The following is a 24336-nucleotide window of genomic DNA, read 5'->3' on the forward strand; positions in this document are numbered from 1 at the left end:
GCCCCTCCCAAGTGAAGGAGTAGATGTGCTTCAGGAACAGGTTGCTGGTGTGGAAGGGACTTGGAGGTGGTTGCGAGCAAAGACCACAGTGGACTCAGCCGCTGAGTCAACCGCGGGCAGCCCACAGAGCATGGGCCCCCCGTGAAGGGAGGAGGCGCAGCCAGCAGCTTTAGCAGCTGTCGTTCCACACCGGGCATGGCAAGCTCCTCTGCCCCGTCCGAGCGTTGGTCGTGCTCTACTTGGGGAAGGATGCGGGGAAGCCCTCATCTTCCCCTGAGAGCCTTTGGTGCTGCTCATCGTAGGAAAAATCTGTGTGCAGACCTTTTCTTCCTTCTTCCAAGGAAAGTATTTCATGTGTCAGTCGCAGCTGCTGCTCAAGACATACGTGGGTGGGAATACTGTGGTGCGTAGCTCCAGCATTGCCTGGAGGTTCTGTGGATCCATGTCTGTGGGGGGGGGGGGCTACCAGGAGACTGTGCTCTTCGAGGAACGGGCCTGGCCCATCTTTGGAGACTCAGCATCAAGCTAGAGTGGGCCACGCCATAGACATGGGTGGGTGACGAGGTCAGGCCTGGCCACATCCTCTCCAGGCCTGCAGGAGGTGTGCCGTGTCCGCAGCGGGACAGTGGGCAAGAGTAGGATCACCGCCAAGAGGGAACCAGGACCAAAACCTCAGAATGTCACCCAGGGTCAGCCCTGTGCATGGACAGGTGGGAGCCACATGAGGGGTCTCCCAGCTTCCCAGAGCGCTGATGGGAGCCATCACGTCACCGACAGCCGCAACCAACGGCCGTGTGACTGATGGTGAGTTTTTGTGCGGAACAGCCAACTCCATTTCCAGAGCATTTGTGAATTGAGCCGTCGCAGCACTTGATTTCATTGTGCTGTTGGCACTCTTTACAGACTGAGTTAATCATTGCCATCCTCGTGAGGAATTGCCTGCACCTGTGGACAAGACCTGCCTGGAGCAGGTGCTTCTCCCGGGTGCTCTGGATGGCTCCCCTGCCCTGGGTTCTCAGTTATTTATAGGATCACAGAAGCCTATCTTGGAAGAGACTTTAGAGGTCATCCATTCTACAGATATTTAGCAGCACCCTCTGTGTTCTGCCTAATCACAACGGTTTGGAGGATATAAGCCTCTGAAACTCTGACTTGTTTGGTGTTTTGTCTGGGAATGTGAAATTGCTTTCAAGAACACAGTCAGGGTCCCCTCCTCCACCCATCAGTATAGTTTCCTCTTTTTTTTTTTTGGTCATTGTTTGGTTTTTGTTTTTTGATGTGGACTTTTTTTCTTAACATCTTAATTGGAGTATAATCGCTTTACAATGGTGTGTTAGTTTCTGCTGTATAACAAAGTGAATCAGCTATACATATACATATATCCGCATATATCCTCCCTCTTGCGTCTCCCTCCCACCCTCCCTATCCCACCCCTCTAGGTGGTCCCAAAGCACCCAGCTGGTCTCCCCGTGCTATGCAGCTGCTTCCCACTAGCTATCTATTTTACATTTGTTTGGTGGTGTGTAAATGTCATGCCACTCTCTCACTTCATTGATGTGGACCATTTTTAAAGTCTTTATTGAATTTGTTACAGTATCGTTTCTGTTTTATGTTTTGGTTTCTTGGCCATGAGACACGTGGGATCTTAGCTCCCCAGCCAGGGATAAAACCCACACCCCCTGCATTGGAAGGTGAAGTCCTAACCACTGGACCTCCAGCGAAGTCCTTAGTTTCCCCTTTTGGATAAATACAGAGCACCTTCTGTTAAAGGAGCAGACATATGGAAGGTTCTCAGCACACAGTAGGATTTTCAATGAATGTCGGTTTCTCTTCTTCCCTGACTATGGTTTTAAAAAACAAGAATAAAAGCATCTATTAATACCTTTTCTGGAAGCAGGCAACAAGTCTTTTAATTGCTGTAACATCCTCAGCCTCTTCTGCATTCTGACTTCCATCTCCGTGGATTTGGGGACTTGCCCTGAATAGGAACCAGGGGGCCTGCCTCCAGCTTCCTCTGAAGCCGGAGCTGCACTAGGGACTGGAGGAGCTTAGCTTTTTGCTTCTTCCAGGTACCTCTTGGTTGCATGTGCTCTGTGCATTGTGTGAGAAGTGGGTTCCAGTGATCTGCAGGAACTGAGTCTTTTACTGGGGAGTCTCTTTTTCTTTTTTCTCCATGAACGTTTCAGAGAGAATTCACAATAAAGAGGAAGGGGGTGGGCATAAGGGTCGGGAGCCCATATTAAAGGTTGTGCTTTAAAGCAGCCCCTTCATCCTTCTGAGCTTCACTTTCTAAGGGTGCTCCCCTGTCCCCCCACCCCTCCCCCGGCCTTCCCAAGTCCCCAGGGAGGCACCAGTTCTGGGTCCTGCTGAGTCCGTCTGCTTCATCGAACACCCACGCGTGCCCTTTCTCTCCACACCCAAGGCCTCATTCTTCCTTGTTCCCTCCTGACTGTCCCTTCTGTATGCCTTCACTCCTCAGGCCCTGCCTTCGTGCTTCTAAAGTCATTTTCTACCCAGGCCTCTTCCCTTGAAACTCTGTCCCCTCTTGCTGGGTGACATCCTCCACTCCTGTAACCCCAGAGTCTGCTGAGCCTCCCCCCGCTTACCTGAGGCCAGAAACCACAGGTCCAGCCACTTCCTCTGCCCCCAGCACAGTTTTCCAGTGTCCCCATGCACAGGGCACCGCCTTCCCTTTTCACAAGCTTCTGCTCACACGGGGGATTCGTCTCCCAGACAGCTTTATTATAGCTTTGCATGTTTTTTATTTTTAACTGTTTATCTGTGCCATTTAATGTCTGATAACAAAGCAAATACTCATGTACCCAACACCCAACTGAGGAAGTCTGTCCTTTACTAGTCCTTCAGAAGTCCCTTTCTGGACCTCTCCCTAATAGAGGCACCTGCCGTCCACCCTGCAAGAGGTTACCACTTTCTTGAAATTCGTGTTAAACATTCCCTTGCCTTTCTTTATACTTTTGCCACTTGTGTACATATCCCTAAGCCAGAGGTTGGCAAACTTTTTCTCTAAAGGGCCTGACAGTAATTTTCTTATGAGCTGTACAATCTCTTTCACAGCTCTTCAACTTTTCTTTTGTATCAATAGCAAGGAAATGGCCAGAGGCCAATATGTACATGAATGGGTGAAGCTGTGTACCAATAAAACTTTATTTACAAAAACAGGCAGGATTTGGCCTGAGGGCTATAATTGTTGACCCTTGCCCTAAATATATTATTTAGTTATGCCTGTTTTTGATTTTTACATAAATAGAATCATACGGAGACCTATACTGTATGTCTTCTTTTGTGACTTTTTTTTAACTTAAGTTTTTGTCGTCATCCGTGCTGATACCTATAGCTTTGGTTAACTTTCACTTCTAGGTAGTATTTCGTTGTATGAATAGGACCATAATTTATCCGTTCTGCTGGTGGTGGACATTTATGTTTGCAAACACTGCTACTGTGAACATCCTTGTGCATTTCTCCTTGTGTACCTATGCAAAGGTTTCTCTCGGATATATACTTAGGAGTGGAATTGCTGGGTGGTAGGGAATGTGCATTTTAAACTTTGTCAGAGAAAGCCACATTAGTTTTCAAAGTGATTTTGCCCATATGTGAGAGCACCCATTGCCCCACATCCTCACCCCCACCCTTGGTATCATCAGACATATTTTGAATTTGGTGAGTATATAGTAGTAATGGTAATGCAGTTTCCACATTCCTAGTGACATTGAGCTTGTAGCTTATGTCCGTCAAACTCAACCTACCTCATTCTCTCCAGTCTCACAAGAGCGGGTTCCATTCACCTGACCAGAACTAAGCCTCCCTCAGGTCCCATCTCCTCACCCCCACCCCCAGAATATCCCTCCCATTCACACAACTGCACTGGACACTCAACCGCAGCAGACCCAGAGTAGACAAAAGGTCCTATGTGTCCACTTCCTTTCACTTCTTCTTGCATGCTTGAGGAGGGTGAAAGTCAGAAATGAGTCAGAGCCTCAGAGAGAAACAGGCAATAAGGTGGATTCCAGTGCAAGCGCAGTTAGCCAGAAATGATTTGCGAACCCAAGAGGAACACTCACAGAAGGAATGTGTCCTTAGAAGCTTCGATCTGCCCAACTTCTCAGGAGGACTTGGTGTTGGTGGGCTGAGCCAAGGGTAGCACAGGACAGAGTTTCCATGTTAGTGGGAAGTGAAAGAAGAGGGTCCTGGGATTGACCACTTTTTAATGGCTTGATTGCCCCAGCTGTCCGTCTTGCTGCTTTTTTTTTTTTTTGGTACGCGGGCCTCTCACTGTGTGGCCTCTCCCGTTGCGGAGCACAGGCTCCGGACGCGCAGGCTCAGCGGACACGGCTCACGGGCCCAGCCGCTCCACGGCATGTGGGATCTTCCCGGACCGGGGCACGAACCCGTGTCCCCTGCATCGGCAGGTGGACTCTCAACCACTGTGCCACCAGGGAAGCCCTGCCTCCATTTCTTGATAGTGTCCGGTGACAGCAGGCAGAGCTCTTTACTAACTGTTGCATTCAGTTATCTGAAAAACATTTGATAAAAGTGTCTTAGCTCACACAGTCTTGAGAATTAGAGGAACTAGCACAGGGAGGAAAAGCAACCTGGAGTGCAGTGAAGGCATCAGTGCTTCATAGCTGGGGCAAGAACAGGAGAAGCACGTCATACAGAAGTTCAGAATACAGGACTTTGAGTCAGACAATCTGGGTTTTACCTCTAGGCTTTGCTACTTGCCAACTCAGTTTCTCCTGTGAAGTGAAGGTGGTAGTCATACCTCCTAGGCTTGTTGTAAGGCTTAAGAGCTGATCTAAGTAGTTTTTTAGTCTTCAGTAATTTAGTATTTAGTATTCAGGCTGCCAAGGATTTCTGCCGAGTGAGCTTGTTATTGATACTTTATAACACTGATCAATTGTTTAGTGATTACTTACATGTCTCTACCCTCTTCGTGACTACCTGCAACTTGAAGACCAGGAATCTTGACTCCTTCCTCTTTGTGTCTTTGGTTAGCAGAATACCAGGCATATGGTGAATGTTCAGTGAGTGTTTGTTGAATGAATGAATGTACTGTGTGCTGGATATCATCCTTTTACCTCCACGTTCATCCTCTACTCTTCTTCACCCTGCTCTGGTCCCTGAGGGGCTGACCCGCAGAGGACATAAGTGGGCTTGTGGGGCCTCTGGCTTCTGGTTGGGTTTGGCCAGTGGCGGGAAGTCAGAACGGCAGAGGTGAGGGCATTTGTCCCACTGGCTCCCCCTCTTGTGAGGTCACCATGTGCTGGTGTGTCCCTCAACAGAAGGTCTCCTCTCTCGTTAAGGGAGCCTGTGCTCCATGACTCTCTCCTTCCACATCCCATAGCCTCTTCACCCCCTCATCCTTTAAAGCCAAGGAGAGGTGGCAGCAGCTCGCACCAGGTCCCTGCACTGTCCATACACCCAGCTCACACCTGTCTAATTAGTCTGTAAATTAACCCTCCACAAATTATCCCAATTAGAGTGTACCTTTTCTTTCCCGTGGGGAAGCAGCCAGCCCCCATTGCTCATGGAAATTTTAAATGGTTTGAGCTGGACCCCGGGGGCTCCAGGCACTTAAAAAGGTCGGCAGCGTGGCTCTTCAGAGGATGTGTGACATGGCTGGCCGTTAAGGGCAATCGGATGTGCGACAGCTTTGGGGAAATAAGTAGCAGTTTTGGAAACTGTTCTCTACCTAGGAGAGCCTTTCTCCCACTGATAACCTGTGAGATCTTATTTTAGGCTGACTGTCTGTTTTTAAGTCTCTGCAATTGCCTGTTATCATGGTTGTGTGTATATGACTCAGCGTGGGATGTGCCAGGAGAGGAAGAACTCAGGACCAGCTATAGCAGTGGGGATGCAGGCTTTACCTACTAGCTTTGCCAACAGAGGAGTTTTTAAGGAGTGACTCTGGTGTCTAATTCAGTGTTTAAATGTCGCCTCTTTGGGCTGTTTCGCTGCAGGTGATCATAAACAGCACAATCACACCCAATATGACTTTCACCAAAACATCGCAGAAATTTGGGCAGTGGGCCGACAGCAGAGCCAACACGGTGTTTGGTTTGGGGTTTTCCTCGGAGCAGCAGCTGACAAAGGTAATGTGGTCCTTCCCGCAGCGCCGTGGGTGCCGCGTCCAATGCTCTTCTCATTCAGTAGGTAATTGCTTACTGAGGGATCCCGTGCTGCTTCTACTGGTTGAGCAGATTCCTCTCTGGCCTTCAGTTTTCTCCCCTCTGGCGCTGCAGGGCTGCCAAACCAGATGACCTTTTAGAAACATCAGTTTCCTTGGAAATGGAGATGTTGTTTAGAGAAGGAAAACATCTCTGACAATGCTGCTTCACAGCCTGAGGTGTAGCCTCAGGACGCAGCCTTGCCAGTTGTTCCTTCCCCAGGTGTCCACCCGGCCCCTGCACCCAGGGTGTGTCTGACAGCCATCAGTGTCACTGACTCTGGTTGGAGCCCTCAGAGAGGGGGAGTAAGGTGACTCACGCTCAGTAAGAGTTTTAAAAGGTTTCTGCTCCCAATTTCCAACATGCATGTGGGGGGCGGGAGGGGTACCCCGAAGCACCAAGCACTTCTCAGACCCCAGATGGGTGTCCTGCGATGCAACTCGATTCTGACACTGCCTGCCTGGAGGAATCATCCAATCCCACAGGTGAAGGGCTCAGTCCTGCAGGATCCCCCCAACTTCAGACTTCAGTTGTAAGCCCAGGGTGTCACCTGTGCTTCTGACTAACCAGCTATAGATCAGAGGTTCCAGTGACCCCCTCCTAAGGTTCAATTAATTTGCTAGAGCTGTTTATAGAACTCAGAGAAACATTTTACTTACTAGGTTACCAGTTTATTATAAAGGGGTATAACTCAGGAACAGCTGGGTGGAAGAGACCTAGGGCAAGGTATGGGGAAAGGACGGAGCTTCCACGCCCCTGCTGAAGTCTGCCACTCTCCCCAAATCTCTACATGTTCACCCACCCGGAAGCTCTCCAAACCCATCCTTTTAGGGTTTTATGGAGGCTTTATTAATTAGGCATGATTGATTCCATCACTGACCACTGGTGATTGATTCAGCCTCCAGCCCTCTCCCCTCCCCTCTATTCATGATTGGTTCCCCTGGAAACCAGCCCCCCCATCCTTAGGTCCTTTGCAAACAAAAGTCACCTCATTGACATAAACCCAGTTTTGACAGAAAGGAGCTTGTTATGAATAATAAGATACCCATTTCACCTTTATGGCTCTGAACTCAGAACTGAGGACAAGAGACCAAATACTGTGACAAAAGATGCTTGCATTGCTCTTAGTGCTCAGGAGCTGTGAGCCAGGAACCGTGGAGGAAGACAAGATATATATTTCTTATATGTCACAGGATCATAAGTTCTTAACTTGGAGCCCCCACAACCCTTAAAATGTCACACAGTGTTTTGTGTGTGTGTTGCTTTTTTTCTAGGGAGAGCGTTTATAGCTTTGCTTTGCTTTGCAAGGGGTCTGGGACACGCTCTGTGGATAGTTAAAAAGGTGTTAAGGAGCAGAGCATGACTGACCACAGACTTGGAGAAGCCCAAGGACCGAGGAAACAAACTGACCACCTCTGAGAGGCCTCACCTGGCCGATGGAAGGGGCCAGAAGCTTGTTTTAGGAGAATAGGCTTCCTTTTAGGATGGTGGAGAGTCCTGTGTAGGTGTTGAAAATGCACTGGTTAAAAGCAAGACTGACTAGGGACTTGCCTGGCGGTCCAGTGGTTAGGACTCCGCGCTTCCACTGCAGGGGACCCGGGTTCAATCCCTGGTCGGGGAACTAAGATCCCTCGTGTCTCAATGCAGCCAAAAAAACAAAACAAAAACAAAAAGCAAGACTGCCTAGTTTATGTGACACAAGAACTTCCTGGAAGACTATCAGAGTATCTCAAGGAATCCAAGAGAGAGTTGAAAATCCAGGAAGGGCTGGAGCCAGGCTGGCTTTGGGAATCTTGGCTAAAGGAGTTCTAGACCACTGCCTTGACCGTCCCACTGACTGCTGGGCAGGTGTTTATTGAGCTCCTGCTGTGCCAACACCATGCTGGGCACCAAGGATGCAGAGCTGTGGCCCCGTCCCCAGAGGGCCTTACAGAATTCCAGACGCCTGGGGAATTGACAGAGCTGCTTAGTACAGACTTGGTCGCTTGGGTTCCCTGTGTACACTAAGGACTGTTTTCACAGGGGGATCAGGATGAATCAGGCAGCCACCCTGGCAGGAACTTGCTAAATGCATCTTTCATTTGTCCACTGTGTGTGCATGTGTGTTTGTACACCACATACACACACACGCACGTTTCTAAGGAGGCCTCCAGCCCACAGACCCAGCCACAAACAAGCCCCCTAAGGAAGGGTACCCCACAGTCTGTCCTCCTCTGCATCCCCACCTATGAGGATGCTGTTCCCTAGAAGCCCAAGAAACCCAAAATGGCCTGGTGGCACGCCACACATCCTCTTATGCCACCCACTCCTAGAAGCATCCTTTCCTGGGTACTAGAATCTCCAGATCGCCAGGGCTCAGCAACGTGGGGCAGGAAGCAGGAATCTTAAGGGTAGCTCGCGGGGTATAAACATGGGAGATGTCATCTCCATCCCTGATCCCTCAGTCCCTGGACTGCGGCTCTAAGGAGAAGTCCCACAACTCTGCCAGATGTGGTGTTCTAGCAGGCAGCACAGCAGAGTTCTGGAAGGCCTGCTGCTTCTGCTGATAAGGTTTGTGGGAGGATCAAGAATCCCGTGGCGAGTAGACCTTGCTTCATTTCATTTGCAGAGAAGTTGGTTGGTTGGTTGGAGGTGGTGCTGTGTGGTACAGAAGGCATTAAGTAAGTTTGTGGGTCGGGGGGCCGGGAGGCATGACAGTTCGTAGTATACGTCTGTCCTGGTGAGGGTAAATTACTGTGTGCTCTGGAGGAAGGGCCCAGCGTAATCAGCTTTCCACCAGGGAGCTGGCTGGTCACTTAGGAGTGTGATGCAGAATCAGGGCCTCAGGGTGGGTCACTGCTGTTGGCAGTTGATACTCAACGGGGCCAGAGGTCAGGGTGGCCATGACAGGAGTAGGTATTGTCAAGGCCACGCCACATTCTCTCCCCGGCACCAAGGCCAGTGTGTCCGTAAGCCTTTTGAGCAAGGGCCAGGCTGCCTGGGGAAGAGAATGACTGGGTACCCATAGAGCAGCCTTCCTGCCCCTAGTTCTAAGGATTCTTTTTGCTGGAGGGTGGAGGCTTCAGAAGAGCATTGTCTTGGTCTGTTCAGGCTATTATAACAAAATACCATAGACTGGGTATTTAAACAACAGCCTCGCAAGGTTCTTTTTTTTTTTATAATTAATTTTTATTGGAGTATAGTTGCCTTACAATGTTGTGTTAGTTTCTACTGTACAGCAAAGTGAATCAGCTATACATATACATATATCCCCTCTTTTTTGGATTTCCTTCCCATTTAGGTTACCACAGAGCACTGAGTAGAGTTCCCTGTGCTATACAGTAGGTCCTCACTAGTTATCTATTTTATACATAGTATCAATAGTGTATATATGTCAATCCCAATCTCTCAGTTCCTCCCACCCCCACTTTCCGCCTCAGTATCCTTATATTTGTTCTCTACGTCTGTGCCTTGGTTTCTGCTTTGCATAAAAATGGTATAAGATCATCTATACCATTTTTCCAGATTCCACGTATATGCGTTAATATATGATATTTGTCTTTCTCTTTCTTACTTCACTCTGTATGACAGTCTCTAGGTCCATCCACGTCTCTACAAATGACCCAATTTCATTCCTTTCCATGGCTGAGTAATGTTGCATTGTATATATGTACCACATCTTCTTTATCCATTCCTCTGTTGATGGACATTTAGGTCTCTTCCATGTCCTGGCTATTGTAAATAGTGCTGCAATGAACATTAGGGTGCATGTGTCTTTTTGAATTATGGTTTTCTCCGGGTATATGCCCAGTAGTGGGATTGCTGGGTCATATGGTAGTTCTATTTGTAGTTTTTTAAGGAACCTCCATGCTGTTCTCCATAGTGGCTGTATCAATTTGCATTTCCACCAACAGTGCAAGAGTGTTCCCTTTTCTCCACACCCTCTCCAGCATTTATTGTTTCTAGATTTTTTGATGATGGCCATTGTGACCGGTGTGAGGTGATACGTCACTGTAGTATTGATTTTCATTTCTCTGATAATTAGTGATGTTGAGCATCTTTTCATGTGCCTCTTGGCCATCAGTATGTCTTCTCTGGAGAAATGTCTGTTTACATTTTCTGCCCTTTTTTTTTTTTTTTTTTTTGATATTAAGCTGCATGAGCTGTTTGTATATTTTGGAGATTAATCCTTTGTCAGTTGCTTCGTTTGCAAATATTTTCTCCCATTCTCAGGGTTGTCTTTTTGTCTTGTTTATGGATTCCTTTGCTGTGGACAGCCTCTCATAGTGCTGGAGGCTGGAGTCTGGGATCAGGGAGCTAGCATGGTCAAGTCAGGTGAAGGCGCTCTTCCAAGTTGCAGACTGTCAGCTTTTCATTGTATTTTCACATGATGAAAAGAGGGCAAGAATGCTCTTTGCGGTCTCTTTTTTTTTTTTTTTTGCGGTACGCGGGCCTCTCACTGTTGTGGCCTCTCCCGTTGCGGAGCACAGGCTCCGGACGCGCAGGCTCAGCGGCCATGGCTCACGGGCCCAGCCGCTCCACGGCATGTGGGATCTCCCCAGACCGGGGCACGAATCCGCGTCCCCTGCATCGGCAGCCGGACTCTCAACCACTGCGCCACCAGGGAAACCCTTCGGTCTCTTTTATAAGGGCATTATTCCCAGCCATGAGGGCTCCATCCTTATGACCCAGTCACCTCCCAAAGGCTCCACCTCCTAGCCCATCCCACTGAGGGTTAGGATTGCCACATATGAATTTGAGGGAGACACAGACTTTCAGTCCATTGCAAGCATTCATGGGGAACGTGAATATCTCCAGGCTCTGGTTCGATTTGGGCCCATTGTTGTAGCCATTTCCCAGATCTCTTTGTCACTACCCCTCCAGCTTGATTTCTTCCCAATCCCTCCCATGCAGCTAGGCCCTTTACCATTTCCCCAGGGTTCAGTGTAGACTCCAACTCCAGGTCACCTCTCCTGTGCACACCGGACAATGAGATGTTCCACGTCGTGCCACAGGGAGGATTTCCTTTTTCCATCATCCTCCGGACGACGGGAGGAGCACAAGCAAAATCCTGACACTGTGTGAGGGAAGCTGCAAACGGTTCACTGTTAACAGGGTGCCCAGGTGTTGGGGGTGGGGAAGGCTGATAGAAGCCAGCTGTTGGAAGGCCTTCTGTGTCATGCCAGAGTTTCTGGACTTTATCCTACGGCCTGTGAAAGATTTTAAGCCAAGAAAAAAAATGATCAGATTTTCATTTTAGGTGGATTTTTTTTCTGGCATCAAGACAGATTCGCTTGTGTTAGTCCAGATCAGAGATGATGAGGGCTTGTGTACGAGTTGGAGAGATTTAAGAAATACTGAGGAGCTAAACGGGTGGCACTCGGTGAGCCGACGTGGGAGGCCAAGACTGGGGTGGGGATGGGTGGATGATGTGACGCCATTGTTTGAAATGAGGAAGAGGAATAGGTGCTGTGAGGATCGGAGTGAATTTCTATAAGGTGGAAGCAAGTATGATGGTGAGTTGTTGAAAGAATAATTAAGCAGAGCCTCTGTCTGAAGCGGCTCTTGGGGATTGCCTGCCTTTTCCCTCTGAAGAAGTTCCTGGTGGGGAGAAGAGGGGTGGTGGGAGCCATGCCTCCCCTGCCAAGTGTCTCCTATCCAGACTGATAGGCCTGGAAGCCTCAGACTGCTGGGCAGGGTCAGATGGGGGGCTTCTGTCAGCGACAGGGTCCTGGCTGGGCCCACCTTGGCTCAATGGCCCCTGATCCCACGCAGGGCTGGAGTTCTTCACGGAAGCCTGGGATGGTTTGAGGGTTACGCTCAGCTGCCTGGAACAATTTCTTCCATCTTTGGGGGACTCAAAGTAGCTAGGAAGGATAAAGGGGTAACATATCAATGAAAAGAGTTGAAAGGAGGGAGAACTCAGCACAAAAATGAGAACCAGTTGTTAAAGTTCCATTCTTTGTGCCCCTGAGAACTGAAGAGACCTTGGACTGCACGTGCTTCCAGGTGTGGCCACTCCTAATTTTTCCCAGACGGAAGATGTCCTATCATTAAAGGGGAGCGCCCTGTCTTCCCGAGTTACCCGGCCTCCTCCAGCGGCATTGGAGTCCCGCTTTGCGACTGTGACCTGCCATTGTCACAAAGCCGTACCAAAGAAGCCCTCAGATGTCTCCTTTGTTCAGAATGTTTCAAATCAACTTGTCCCCTTCCCTTTGAAGGGAGCTATTAACCACACACTGATCAATTACCATGATGTGAGGCTGGCACTCTCGACAAGTGGCAATTAGCACAGAGGAACTTGGGCCTAACGGGTTCCCGAGGTGTGTTGCTGAGAGGACAGCTGTGGCTGAATGCTCTCGACTTCACAGAGCAGCCACCCACAGACCTGAAAGGGGAACTGGTCATCAAACCCTATAACTAGGCTAGAAAAAGGGACCCCAGTGTGGGTGTTTTCATTTAAGAACACTTCTCTTTTTACCCCCCAGGAGGAAAATAGATAGATACCTTTGTCTTTACTGCTCCCTTTATAAGGACCACTTCACACCAAAATCCAGAAAGTATTACAGGGACACTTTCTGCTCTTTATATAGGCTTTCCAAAACGACAGGAGCTACATTTTCCCAGAGGTAAGCTGGAACTCTGTCCACCCGCTGAAGAGGGCATAACGCCTCAGCCTACTGAAGAATGTTGAAAAGGGACTTACGTGTTCTGACAAAAGGAAGGGCTTCTGAAGAGATCCAAGGAAGGAGAACCGAGTGTAAGAGTGAACCAGTTGTTAAAGTGTAGATGATTTCTGGCATATGACCTTGAGATGTTTGTCTCCATCTCATTCATTGCAGGCAGAAGGAAACACATTCTGCCACGAAGCGGAGTGATCCAGGGTGGACTTGCTAGTGCCCCGTGATTGGTCCATCTAAACCCTGACCCATACGTGGCATTTGCTTTTGACCCTTTTCAGTTACGTCATTTCAAATTCAAATTTGTGTTCTGATGCTCACTTCATTAACTCAGTGTAGTTGTGAGAGCATTGCTCTATCTCCTACCTTTGTGATTTAAAGGCTAATTGTTCTTTCAGTGGGGGATATTGATCATTCTTTTGATATGTTTTGGTTAGAATGTTTTTGGCTGCAAGTAACAAAGAGGGCTTGTGCTTTTCATACAAAAGAGAAGTCCTAAGGCAGGCAGTTGCCAGCATTAGTACAGTGGCTCCGTGATATCGGGTGTAGGGCTCTGTGTGTTTTGTTTCTTTGACTGTCCTTTTCCTCATGATGATAAAATGGCTTCTTAAGCTCGATCCATCACATCTGCATTCGTGGCAGGAGGGTGGTACCACAACTCTCCCTGTAAACTCCCTTGGCAGATTTCTTTTTGGGATACTGTTATCAGTCTTGGGTCCCTAGGCCACCCTCCCACACCCACCTTCAGGAAAAAAAAATAGAGGCAGACAAATGTCTTACCATGGTCAGCTTAGATCAGTTCTCATTCTCTACCACCTGGGAAATGTCCTGCTCTAGACAAATTGAGATTCTGTTAAGCTAAGGGAAAAGAAGAAATGGATTTTGAATAAGCAAATAGGTAGCGTCTGCCCTAGGGTCTTCAAAGACCCAGGCCAAAAAAGCCCCAAATGAAATAAAACAATAGTCTTTCATTTTCTATCATAATATATGATGATGATGATTTTGATTACAAAATTATTACCACACATTTAAAAACTATAGAAAATGATCCTAATAAGTAAAGACATGAGAATTTGGCTTATATTAAGAAACATTTGTGGTTTGAATGTCCTTTGATCCATGAGTTTTATTTACAGGAATCTATTCTAAGGAAATAATTGTAACTGCATCCAGAGAATTAGCTACAAGAATTTTCCTTGCAGCATCATTTATAATAGCAAAAACAAAAAGACAAAAACACCAGCCTAAGTGTCCAGCCATAGGAAATTAACTAAATAAACTCCAGTATATCCTTCAGGGTGATATTGTGCAGCAATTCAGGTAATGTAATAGACGATCATATAAGTGCATGGAAGTATTATCATATCGTTAATATCAAAAGTAGCTATAAAAGCAGATGTACAATATTCTATTTTTTAACGAATATGTGTAGTGGATGCATGTATACAGATAGGAAAAAATCGAAAGTTTATATGGTTAGTGCTTATCTCTGGGTGATGGGACTATAGATTTTAAAAAGATATTTTTTCCTAAATTATACTTACTAAATGTACAAGCATGTGTGCTTTTTTTATAATAAGGGGGGAAATATGAGAAAGCTTAAGACTTGGAGAGAGGGGCTTTTTCACCAAAGGGCGGTCATCTTGGCACCTCGCTCAGTGAGGACTGCTTTCATTCCAACAGTTGGAGGCTGTGAGTGGAAACCTCCCATCCTTCTCCCAGGGCACCCTGGATTGCTTCCAGTTTTTCATGATTATAGTTAATGCTAGGATTAACATCTTTATATTGAAGGCCTTTTTTTTTCATATTCCCAATCATTTTTGAAGAATAGTTTCCCAAAAGTGATCTCACTAGGTCAGTGGGTAGGAACATTTTTTTCTCGTAAGAAAAATATTTTTCTTACGATACATATTTCCAAATTGCTTCTCGGTGGGGCTGTACCAGTCACAATGCTGCCAGGAATACCTTTGCCAGCACAGGATATTATAATTGTTTTTAGCGTTTGCTAATTCAGCAGGCAAAGAATGGTGCCTCAGTATTTTGCTTTGCATTTCCAGCAAGGCTGAACGATCTTCTCTATAAATTGTTTACTTGTTGTATTTTTTTTTTTTTTTTTTTTTTGCGGTACGCGGGCCTCTCACTGTTGTGGCCTCTCCCTTTGCGGAGCACAGGCTCCGGATGCGCAGGCTCAGCGGCCATGGCTCACGGGCCCAGCTGCTCCGCGGCATGTGGGATCTTCCCGGACCGGGGCACGAACCCGCGTCCCCTGCATCGGCAGGTGGACTCTCAACCACTGCGCCACCAGGGAAGCCCTACTTGTTGTATTTTTTATTCCTGAATTTTGCCATTTATCTATTGGGGTTTTCATATTTTCCTTTTCAATTTGTACAAACCCTTTCTATACTAAAGATAATGGCCCTTTTTCTGTTGTACTGGCCTAGCTATAGATATTTCCCCCAGGCTGTTGTTTCCCTTCTGATTTAGTTTTTTTTTTTTTTTTCTTTTTATATTCAAAAGCTTTGAATTGTTAGGCAGTCAAGTCTGTCACTTTTGTGATTTTCTTTTGTTTCTTACAAGTTTAGAAAATTACCCTCTCACCCCTCAAGCAGAAGTCTGATGAATGTTCAACTCTGCTTGCATCCAGATTAAAAAAAAAAAACTTACCCCTTTAACCCATCGTTGATTTATCATGCTACTGGTCCACCTAAGGATTTAAATTCATTTCCCCTCAGTTTACCAAAATTATCTCAATCATATTTTTGAATAATTTTCTCCATTAATTTATGATTCCTCCTTTGTCATAGCTAATTTTTATATAAATGGTAGTGTCTATTCCCATAATGCCACCTCTTTTTAAATGATTATTTACCTAAAATGATTATTTAGGTAAATGATTATTTACCTAAAAGGTAAAAAAGCTCTACCTGACGTAGAGCTTATCCTACTTCATTACATTTTAAGCTTATTTTCTGATAAAAATTCTTTTGATTCTCACCCATTTGAATATAAAACGAAATCCCCTACAGACTCAGAATTCCTTTGAGGACAGCAACCACGTCTTTCCTGGGTATTTCAGTGTGCCCAGCACAGTCCCTAGCACATAGAGATAACTAGTTAATACTTTTGAATGAACGAATTCACCCTTTTGTGGCATTCTTTTACTAAAGTTCGTGGTATTAAGTCCAGTCAAGGCCAGAGAAGCTGTGCTTCTCTCTGTTGAACTCCTATCGTACACCCAGCAAAGCCCCATCTCTCATCCTCCAGTGATCCGTGTATTAGTATCCACATTTCATAGATAAAGAAACCAAGGTGCAGAGCAGTTCATTTGCCTGCGTTTGAAAGGCTGTTAAGTGTCAGAGTTGGGCATCTTAGCTAAGGTAGCAGTTAAGCAGGTAAATCATAGGGCCCCGGAGTGTCCAGCACTGGCTTCAGATGGCCTGTGTTCAGTCCCAGTGTGAACTTGGCCAGTTTCGAAACCCATCTGTGCCCCATTTGTATACTGACAGTAGTAAGAAGACCTCAGGGTAGCTGTGAGTGCATAGTAAGACTGTACATTCTAACCGAGTGTCTTATCTCATTTCTGGGAGTCGAGAATACATGTCCTTTTTTCCCCTTTTTTGAGATGTTCTAGGCTGTTACTGTTCACAGGCGTGCCTTGGAGATATTGTGAATTTGGTTCCAGACCACCGCAATAAAGCAAATCTTGCAATAAAGCAAGTCACACAAATTTTTTGGCTTCGCAGTGCATGTAAAAGTTATGTTTACACTATACTGTAGTCCATTAAGTGTGCACTAGCATTATGTCTAAAATAACAATGTACATACCTAAATTTAAAAAATACTTTGTGGCTAATGATTGCTAACCATTATCTGAGGCGTCACTGAATTTTAGTAACAGCAAAGATCACTGATGGCAGATCACCATGAAAGTTTGAAACATTGTGAGAATTAGTGACAGAGACACGAAGTGAGCAAATACTGTTGGAAAAATGGTACCGGTAGACTTGCTTGATGCAGGGTTGCCACCAGCCTTCAATTTGTAAAAAACACGGTATCTGTGAAATGTGATAAAGTGAGGTCTGCCTGTGTAGTAGCACTGTCACCTTGAGGTCCTATAAGGATGTGTGTTTTGACGTATATGTGACAGTTGTTCCTTGCCCCTCTTTTGTAACTGAGAAAAAGAACAGCTAAATAGTGAAGCTGAGGAGAGCTGTAAAATCAGAACTTGTTGCCCGGGCCCCTCATTCTGTATCTGCTATTCTAATCCTCAGACCTTGTCTTTGCCTTAAAGGTTCCCATGGCCTGTTTTGGAGTTAAAGCTTTTAGAATTTTCTTTTAAAGAGGAAGTGAGTACAATTCTATTTTAAGGTAAGGGCATCTCTTTGCAAATGGAAAATCCAATCAATAAGTGTTTAGCAACTGCTGTGGACAAGACTCTTGGCATTCTTATAAACACCCGAAAGTAACTGGATGTGTGGATGATTGTGTGGAAATCAGATCTGGGCTCAAGTTCAGGTTTATTATTTACTAACCATGTGACCATGGGCAAATTTTAACCTCTCTAAGACTCCATTTTCTTTTCAGGAAACTATACATAAGAATTCCCATCCTAGGGACTTCCCTGGTGGCACAGTGGTTAAGACTCTGCACTCCCAATGCAGTGTTCGATCCTTGGTCAGGGAACTAGATCCCACATGCGTGCCACAACTAAGAGTGAGCATGCCACAACTAAGGAGCCTGCCTGCTGCAACTAAGGAGCCTGCCTGCCACAACTAAGACCCAGCACAACCAAATAAATAAATAAATAAAATATTAAGAAAAAAAAAAGAATTCCTGTCCTACAGAGGATGGAGAGGAGCAAACAAGAGAATGTGTGTTAAGAAGCCATTAAACTCCTTACCTTGTAGATGTGCCTATGCTGAGGGTCTAGGGGAAGAGGGTACTAAGTAGGCCCACGCAAGACAAAACCGTGGGACACCTGGAGGGGCCACCATGATGGGTGTCAGGGGACAAAGAGAGAAGGGCCCATTGGAACTGAAGGTTTGTGCTCTGGGCTGAGTCTCCAAGAGTTGAGCTGAGGGTCATCCCAGATGTTCAGGGTCAGGTAGGAGGAGACAGACAGAATGGAGGCCCCCAAGCTCCATCCAGAGGCAACTTGTTCTGTCAAAGCCCGGCAGGGCTTTATTTGCTGACTTCTTTGCCACTATCTCCTGCTACCCAAGTCTCGCCCTCTATCTGATACTTACACAGCGTTCACACCCCAGCACCTAACCTAGGGCATGGCCCAGCTCACGGTGAAAATTTTTGTTTGCTGAAGGTGTGAATGGTGCTCAGACCATGTTTGTTGACTGAATAAGCATGACCCTGGCTGATGACATGTCCAATCTAGTTTACAAGCAACTTCGAGTAAGACCCTGAGAGAAAGAGACCCTGACAGGCACAAGGACCGTCTGTAAAGAACAATGCTTTTGGTCTGGGAGCCTGGTGAATTGAGATGCTTGTGGGAGACAGCCAGCCCCACCTTCCTAAGCACAGCATGGGGAGACTCCATCAGCAGGTGTGTCTACTGAGAACCACATGCATTACCGTTTTCTTCAAATCACGTTTGACTTTTAGTTGATAGTGGGGCACAAAAACATTTAATATCATACCTTTTAAAAGTTGCATCTTTTAATGTCTTAATAAGATTGAAAGGCATTTATAGTGCCTGCACAAAATCTCTTCCGGGATAATGTTCATATTCCAAGTGATACTCTATCTAGTTCCTAGGTTGATCCAGTCAGTTAAGCTTAGGAAGCAGAAAGATGGGGCAGAATACTCCCAAGACACTTACCACAGTACCTTCTTAAGTCCTTAGGTTTGGCCTGTACTTTGACATGATTTTTTTTTTCAAGTGGGCGTAGGTGTGCAAATCTAGAACCCAGAGCCTGTTCATTCACTGAACAAACTTATTTGTGCCTGCTCTCTGCCAGGTGTCAGGGGAGGGTGCAAAGAGGAAAAGCGTGGACCCTGCCGTCAAGGAGTTCACGACATGATGTTTTTACTTACGGGGCCCCTAAAAGGGAGGCGGGTGCTCTGTCCATCCTTGCTAGACCTCACGTCTTTTAAGCAACAGGTAATGTGATTTTTCTCTGACAGCTCTAGGTTGGTTAAATGAAGCCCTGTAGCTATGGCTTTATTTACAGGCCTGTGGGAGCAACACAGGCCAGCGTTGCCACACTGACCTTCTCTGCCTCTACTGGGTGCTTGGTGGACCAACGGCTATCACCCGGCAAGGTTTCCCAAAGCAGACCATCGTTGTTGGCTTTGTGAAGCACTCAGAGGGCGGCCTGTGCTCAGAAATAGAGTTCTCAGCAAAAGCCACAGAATTGTTGGTGGCCTTGCCACTTGGCCAGCTGTTTTTCGTTTCTCAGCAACATTTGGCTCTCTCTTGCTGTGTGACGTCAGCATTAGCTATCATAGAATGTTCTCTGTTCAAACAACGTATTGGCTGATTAAAATCAGTTGCCTTGTCAGTGACTATAAAGCAGTGATTGATATGACTGCCCTGGGATTTTAAGAATTTTTTTCTTTTAAGAAAATATTAAAACATTTTTGAAAGCAGAGAGCATAGTATAATGGGCACCCATATGCGCATCACGTAGATTTAACAGTGAACACTGTGCCACATTGCTTCATCTACTTTTATTGCTGCTGAAGTACTTTAAAGTAAATTACAGACATCGAGACATTTCACGCCTAAATACTTCAGTGTTGATCTCTAAAGAATCACATTCCCCCACAACCACAACATCATCAGCACTTCTAACAAAATTAATAATAACTCCTGGACTTCCCTGGTGGCGCAGTGGTTAAGAATCCACCTGCCAATGTGGGGGACACGGGTTGGAGTCCTGGTCCGGGAAGCTCGCACATGCTGCGGAGCAATGAAGCCCGTGCGCCACAACTACTGAGCCTGCGCTCTAGAGCCCGCGAGCCACAACTACCGAGCCTGAGCGCTGTAACTACTGAAGCCTGTGTGCTCTAGGGCCCGCAAGCCACAACTACTGAGCCCATGTGCCACAACTACTGAAGCCCATGTGCCTAGAGCCCGTGCTCCGCAGCAACAGAAGCCATTGCAATGAGAAGCCGGTGCACTGCAATGAAGAGTAGCCCCTGCTCGCCGCAGCTAGAGAAAGCCCGTGTGCAGCAACGAAAACCCAAAGCAGCCATAAATAAATAAATAAATAAAGTAACTCCTTGGTGTCATCTTATCCAGTCCATGCTCACATTTCCCTCCTTGTTGCCCAGAAGTCTTCTACTTGGTCTGTTCAAAAGAGGACTCAGTCCTAGGCTGCACGTTGCATTTTGCTATTTTATATCTTAGGCTTTTAAAATCTAGGACTGGGCTTCCCTGGTGGCACAGTGGTTGAGAGTCCGCGTGCCGATGCAGGGGACACGGGTTCATGCCCTGGTCCGGGAGGATCCCACATGCCGCGGAGCGGCTGGGCCCATGAGCCATGGCCACTGAGCCTGCGCGTCCGGAGCCTGTGCTCTGCAACGGGAGAGGCCACAACAGGGAGAGGCCACAATAGTGTGAAGCCCGCGCACTGAAAAAAAAAAAAAAATCTAGGACTGTTCCTTTTCAACTTTTTGGATGTTTTTGTGTTTCCTGACATTGACTTGTAAGAGTTCTTGGATCTTTCAATAGGGATTATGAAGTTTTTCGTGGATTCCTTTTGCACTATAGCTAAATTTCTTTTGTTGCATTTGTATTAGGCGCTGTTAGCCAGAGGTATGTGTTTTTAATATTTCGCCATCAAATCTAGCTTCAGTATCTTAGAAATTCGTTCAGATCTGACCTTGGCCAATAGTGGGTTTTTTTGGAAAAAGCATTCATTATATTCATTTCTTTTTAATCTCAAATAAAATCCTTCTTCTGGATTTATACAGGACTTATTGGCTTAAAAGGAATGCAAAATAATAAAGGTAGGTTCTGAATATCAGCCATGTGTAAGGTTAAGGAAATCCCTAATAATTCTTCTTCACGTTCAGTTTGCAGAGAAATTCCAGGAGGTGAAAGAAGCTGCCAGACTAGCCAGAGACAAATCTCAGGAGAAAATCGAGACCTCGAGCAATCATTCCCAAGTAAGTAATTTGTCCGTAAGATGAATGACTGTGATCAGTGCTTGAGACTCTGTTCCTTGTCACTTTTGACAAGAAATAAGAAATTTTCGCAGTAGGGCATTTTGAAAACTTTTTCAACTATTAGACTGCTCACAGTGAGATGAATGTGACATGTAAGAGACTCTTGAATTTTTCAGGATGTGGTGATATATTTTGGATGGAAAACGTTTGATGAGATTAGAGTTAATGCATGTCCCTGGTCTGGGATGTCCTCTGGTCACGGTTTAAAAACCAATGTCAATGGTCTTCCCTGGTAGCGCAGTGGTTGAGAGCCCGCCTGCCGATGCAGGGGACACAGGTTCGTGCCCCGATCTGGGAAGATCCCACATGCCGCGGAGCGGCTGGGCCCGTTAGGCATGGCCTCTGAGCCTGCGCGTCTGGAACCTGTGCTCTGCAACGGGAGAGGCCACAACAGTGAGAGGCCCGTGTACCGCAAAAAAAAAAAAAAAAAAAAAAAAGCCAAGGTGAAGTGTTTTCTTTCTGTGTTGGGAGGTGAGGTCTGCATGAAGGATGCTCATGGACAAATGCAGGTACCTGTGCCCATGACAGAGAAAACTTGATCGATGCCAGAGAGTCCTCGTCTGTCTCCCTATTATAACAAAGTCACGTGGGAGGTGGTATTCCAACAGCTCTGGTTTAGCCAACGTAAATGTGGCTTTGCCAGGAACTGAGTTATCTGTCTACTTAAAAGTGTGGTAATTGACTAAAAGGGACCTATTTTAACCTGAAATAAAAATACCTGCCTTCCGGACATCTAGATTAGGGTGTGTAGTGGTAGGTGGAAACCTTGACCTAGTGACAGAGTTATGTGTAGAGAGACAGGGAAAGGGAGACCTGACGAGACATAGGAGCTGGGGTCTGGGATTAGGGATAAGCATGATGTAAATGCAAGGCAGCCAGGGTTCTGCCTGCCTGGGGGTGAGATGCACAGTGGGAGGAACAGAGATGCACTTGGAGGTACTGTGGAGGACCTGGAATTCTTCATTAGTGGATCATTCTTAATTATTTATTGTTGGATAATGGGAAGACATTGGAGATGTTTTATAGCTACCGATCAGGAATTGACATGAAGGTTGCATGCAGGTGGTGAGGAAGTCAGGGAGGAGCTGAGGGCAGGAAGATCGGAGAGGAGGCTGTGGGGTGGAGAATGGCCAGGCCAGGCCAGCCATGGATGGATGTCGGGGCAGCTTGTGGAAAGAGAACAGGAGACATGGGCATCCTGAGCGGTCAAGATCAACACCCTAGACTTGGCCGTCAGCAATAGCTGAAGCTGAATCCTGTAAAAGATGCCCCTACGGATTTATGGAAATGAACGTGTATTAGACTTCAAGTGGGCAGGAACTTTCCTGAATCTTTGTAAATAATCTTTAATGACATCTAAATGATACTGTTAATTTAGTATACTAATTATTGTACTGAGTAATCGCTGAGGATCTGTAAAATTGGGCACTTGAAATGGTCCATAGTCTAAGGACTTTCTCTGTGTTTTTGTTTTTGGAATGCTAAGGTTATTATACAATAAGAGTTACCAAAGATATTTTGTTAACGTTTTGGTGTGTTTCTTCCTAATATAGCTTTGCAGTATATCTTGGTGTTATTCTTTTTAATCTTTTTTTAAAAAACGTATTTGTTATGATCCTTTCCTTGTGTTTTCAAATATCCCTTTTCAAAACTATTTTAATGGCTAGATAGTATTCCAGTGTTTGCATCACAACTTATTCCATTAACCTCCTATAATTTGGGACATCGGTGTTGTTTCTAATTTTTCATTAGTATAAATAACACCATGCTAAGCATTCTTGCACACCTTTTGTGCATTTGATGGTTTCTGCAGGATAAATTCTTGAAGTGGAAGTATTGGGTTAAGGGTAGGACTTTTTTTCTGGTCAACAATTTTTTTTTTTCGATTTTATTTTATTTATTTTTTATACAGTAGGTTCTTGTTAGTTATCCATTCTATACATATTAGTGTATACATGTCAATCCCAATCTCCCAATTCATCCCACCACCACCACCCCCGCCACTGTCCCCCATTGGTGTCCATACGTTTGTTCTCCACATCTGTGTCTCTATTTCTGCCCTGAAAACTGGTTCATCTGTACCGTTGTTCTAGGTTCCATATATATGCATTAATATACAATATTTGTTTTTCTCTTTCTGACTTACTTCACTATGTATGACAGTCTCTAGATCCATCCACGTCTCTACAAATGACCCAATTTCGTTCCTTTTTATGGCTGAGTAATATTCCATTGTATATATGTACCACATCTTCTTTATCCATTCGTCTGTCGATGGGCATTTAGGTTGCTTTCATGACCTGGCTACTGTAAATAGTGCTGCAGTAAACACTGGGTTGCATGTGTCTTTTTGAATTATGGGTTTCTCCGGGTATATGCCCAGTAGTGGGATTGCTGGGTCATATGGTAATTCTATTTTTAGTTTTTTAAGGAACCTCCATACTGTTCTCCATAGTGGCTGTATCAATTTACATTCCCACCAACAGTGCAAGAGGCTTCCCTTTTCTCCACATTTGTCTCCGGCATTTGTTGTTTGTAGCTTTTCTGATTGATTCCCCTTCTAACTGGTGTGAGGTGATACCTCATTGTAGTTTTGATTTGCATTTCTCTAATAATTAGTGACGTTGAGCAGCTTTTCATGTGCTTCATGGCCACTGTATGTCTTCTTTGGAGAAATGTCTATTTAGGTCTTCTGCCCATTTTTTGATTGGGTTGTTTGTTTTTTTAATATTGAGCTGCCTGAGCTGTTTATATATTTTGGAGATTAATCCTTTGTCCATTGATTCGTTTTCAAATATTTTCTCCCATTCTGAGGGTTGTCTTTTTGTCTTGTAGTTTCCTTTGCTTTTCAAAAACTTTTACGTTTCACTAGGTCCCATTTGTTTATTTTTGTTTTTATTTCCATTACTGTAGGAGGTGGATCAAAAAAGATCTTGCTGTGATTTATGTCACAGGGTGTTCTTCCTATGTTTTCCTCTAAGAGTATTATAGTGACTGGTCTTACAGTTAGGTCTTTAATCCATTTGGAGTTTATTTTTGTGTATGGTGTTAGGGAGTGTTCTAATTTCATTCTTTTACATGTGGCTGTCCAGTTTTCCCAGCAAGGGGTAGGACTTTTTTTTTTTTTTTTTTTTTTTTTTTTTGCGGTACGCAGGCCTCTCACTGTTGTGGCCTCTCCTGTTGCGGAGCACAGGCTCCGGACGCACAAGTTCAGCGGCCATGGCTCACGGGCCTAGCCGCTCCACGGCATGTGGGATCTTCCCGGACCGGGGCACAAACCCGTGTCCCCTGCATCGGCAGGCGGA

At 45.8% G+C, this 24336-nt stretch overlaps 1 protein-coding gene across 5 annotated transcripts in view; it reads left to right on the forward strand.

Moving 5' to 3' along the window:
• The window catches only part of HOMER2 (homer scaffold protein 2), a 93499-nt gene that overhangs the window by 52471 nt on the left and 16692 nt on the right, over positions 1-24336 (forward strand). For all 5 annotated transcript variants that reach the window (XM_060005354.2, XM_060005355.1, XM_060005353.1 and 2 more), the window contains exons 3-4: positions 5979-6110; positions 20879-20971. In XM_060005354.2, coding sequence (XP_059861337.1) covers positions 5979-6110; positions 20879-20971 — 225 coding nt within the window. The remainder of the gene's footprint in view (positions 1-5978; positions 6111-20878; positions 20972-24336) is intronic.

Source organism: Delphinus delphis, chromosome 2 (genome assembly GCF_949987515.2).
Source record: "Delphinus delphis chromosome 2, mDelDel1.2, whole genome shotgun sequence".
Taxonomy (NCBI): Eukaryota; Metazoa; Chordata; class Mammalia; order Artiodactyla; family Delphinidae; genus Delphinus; species Delphinus delphis.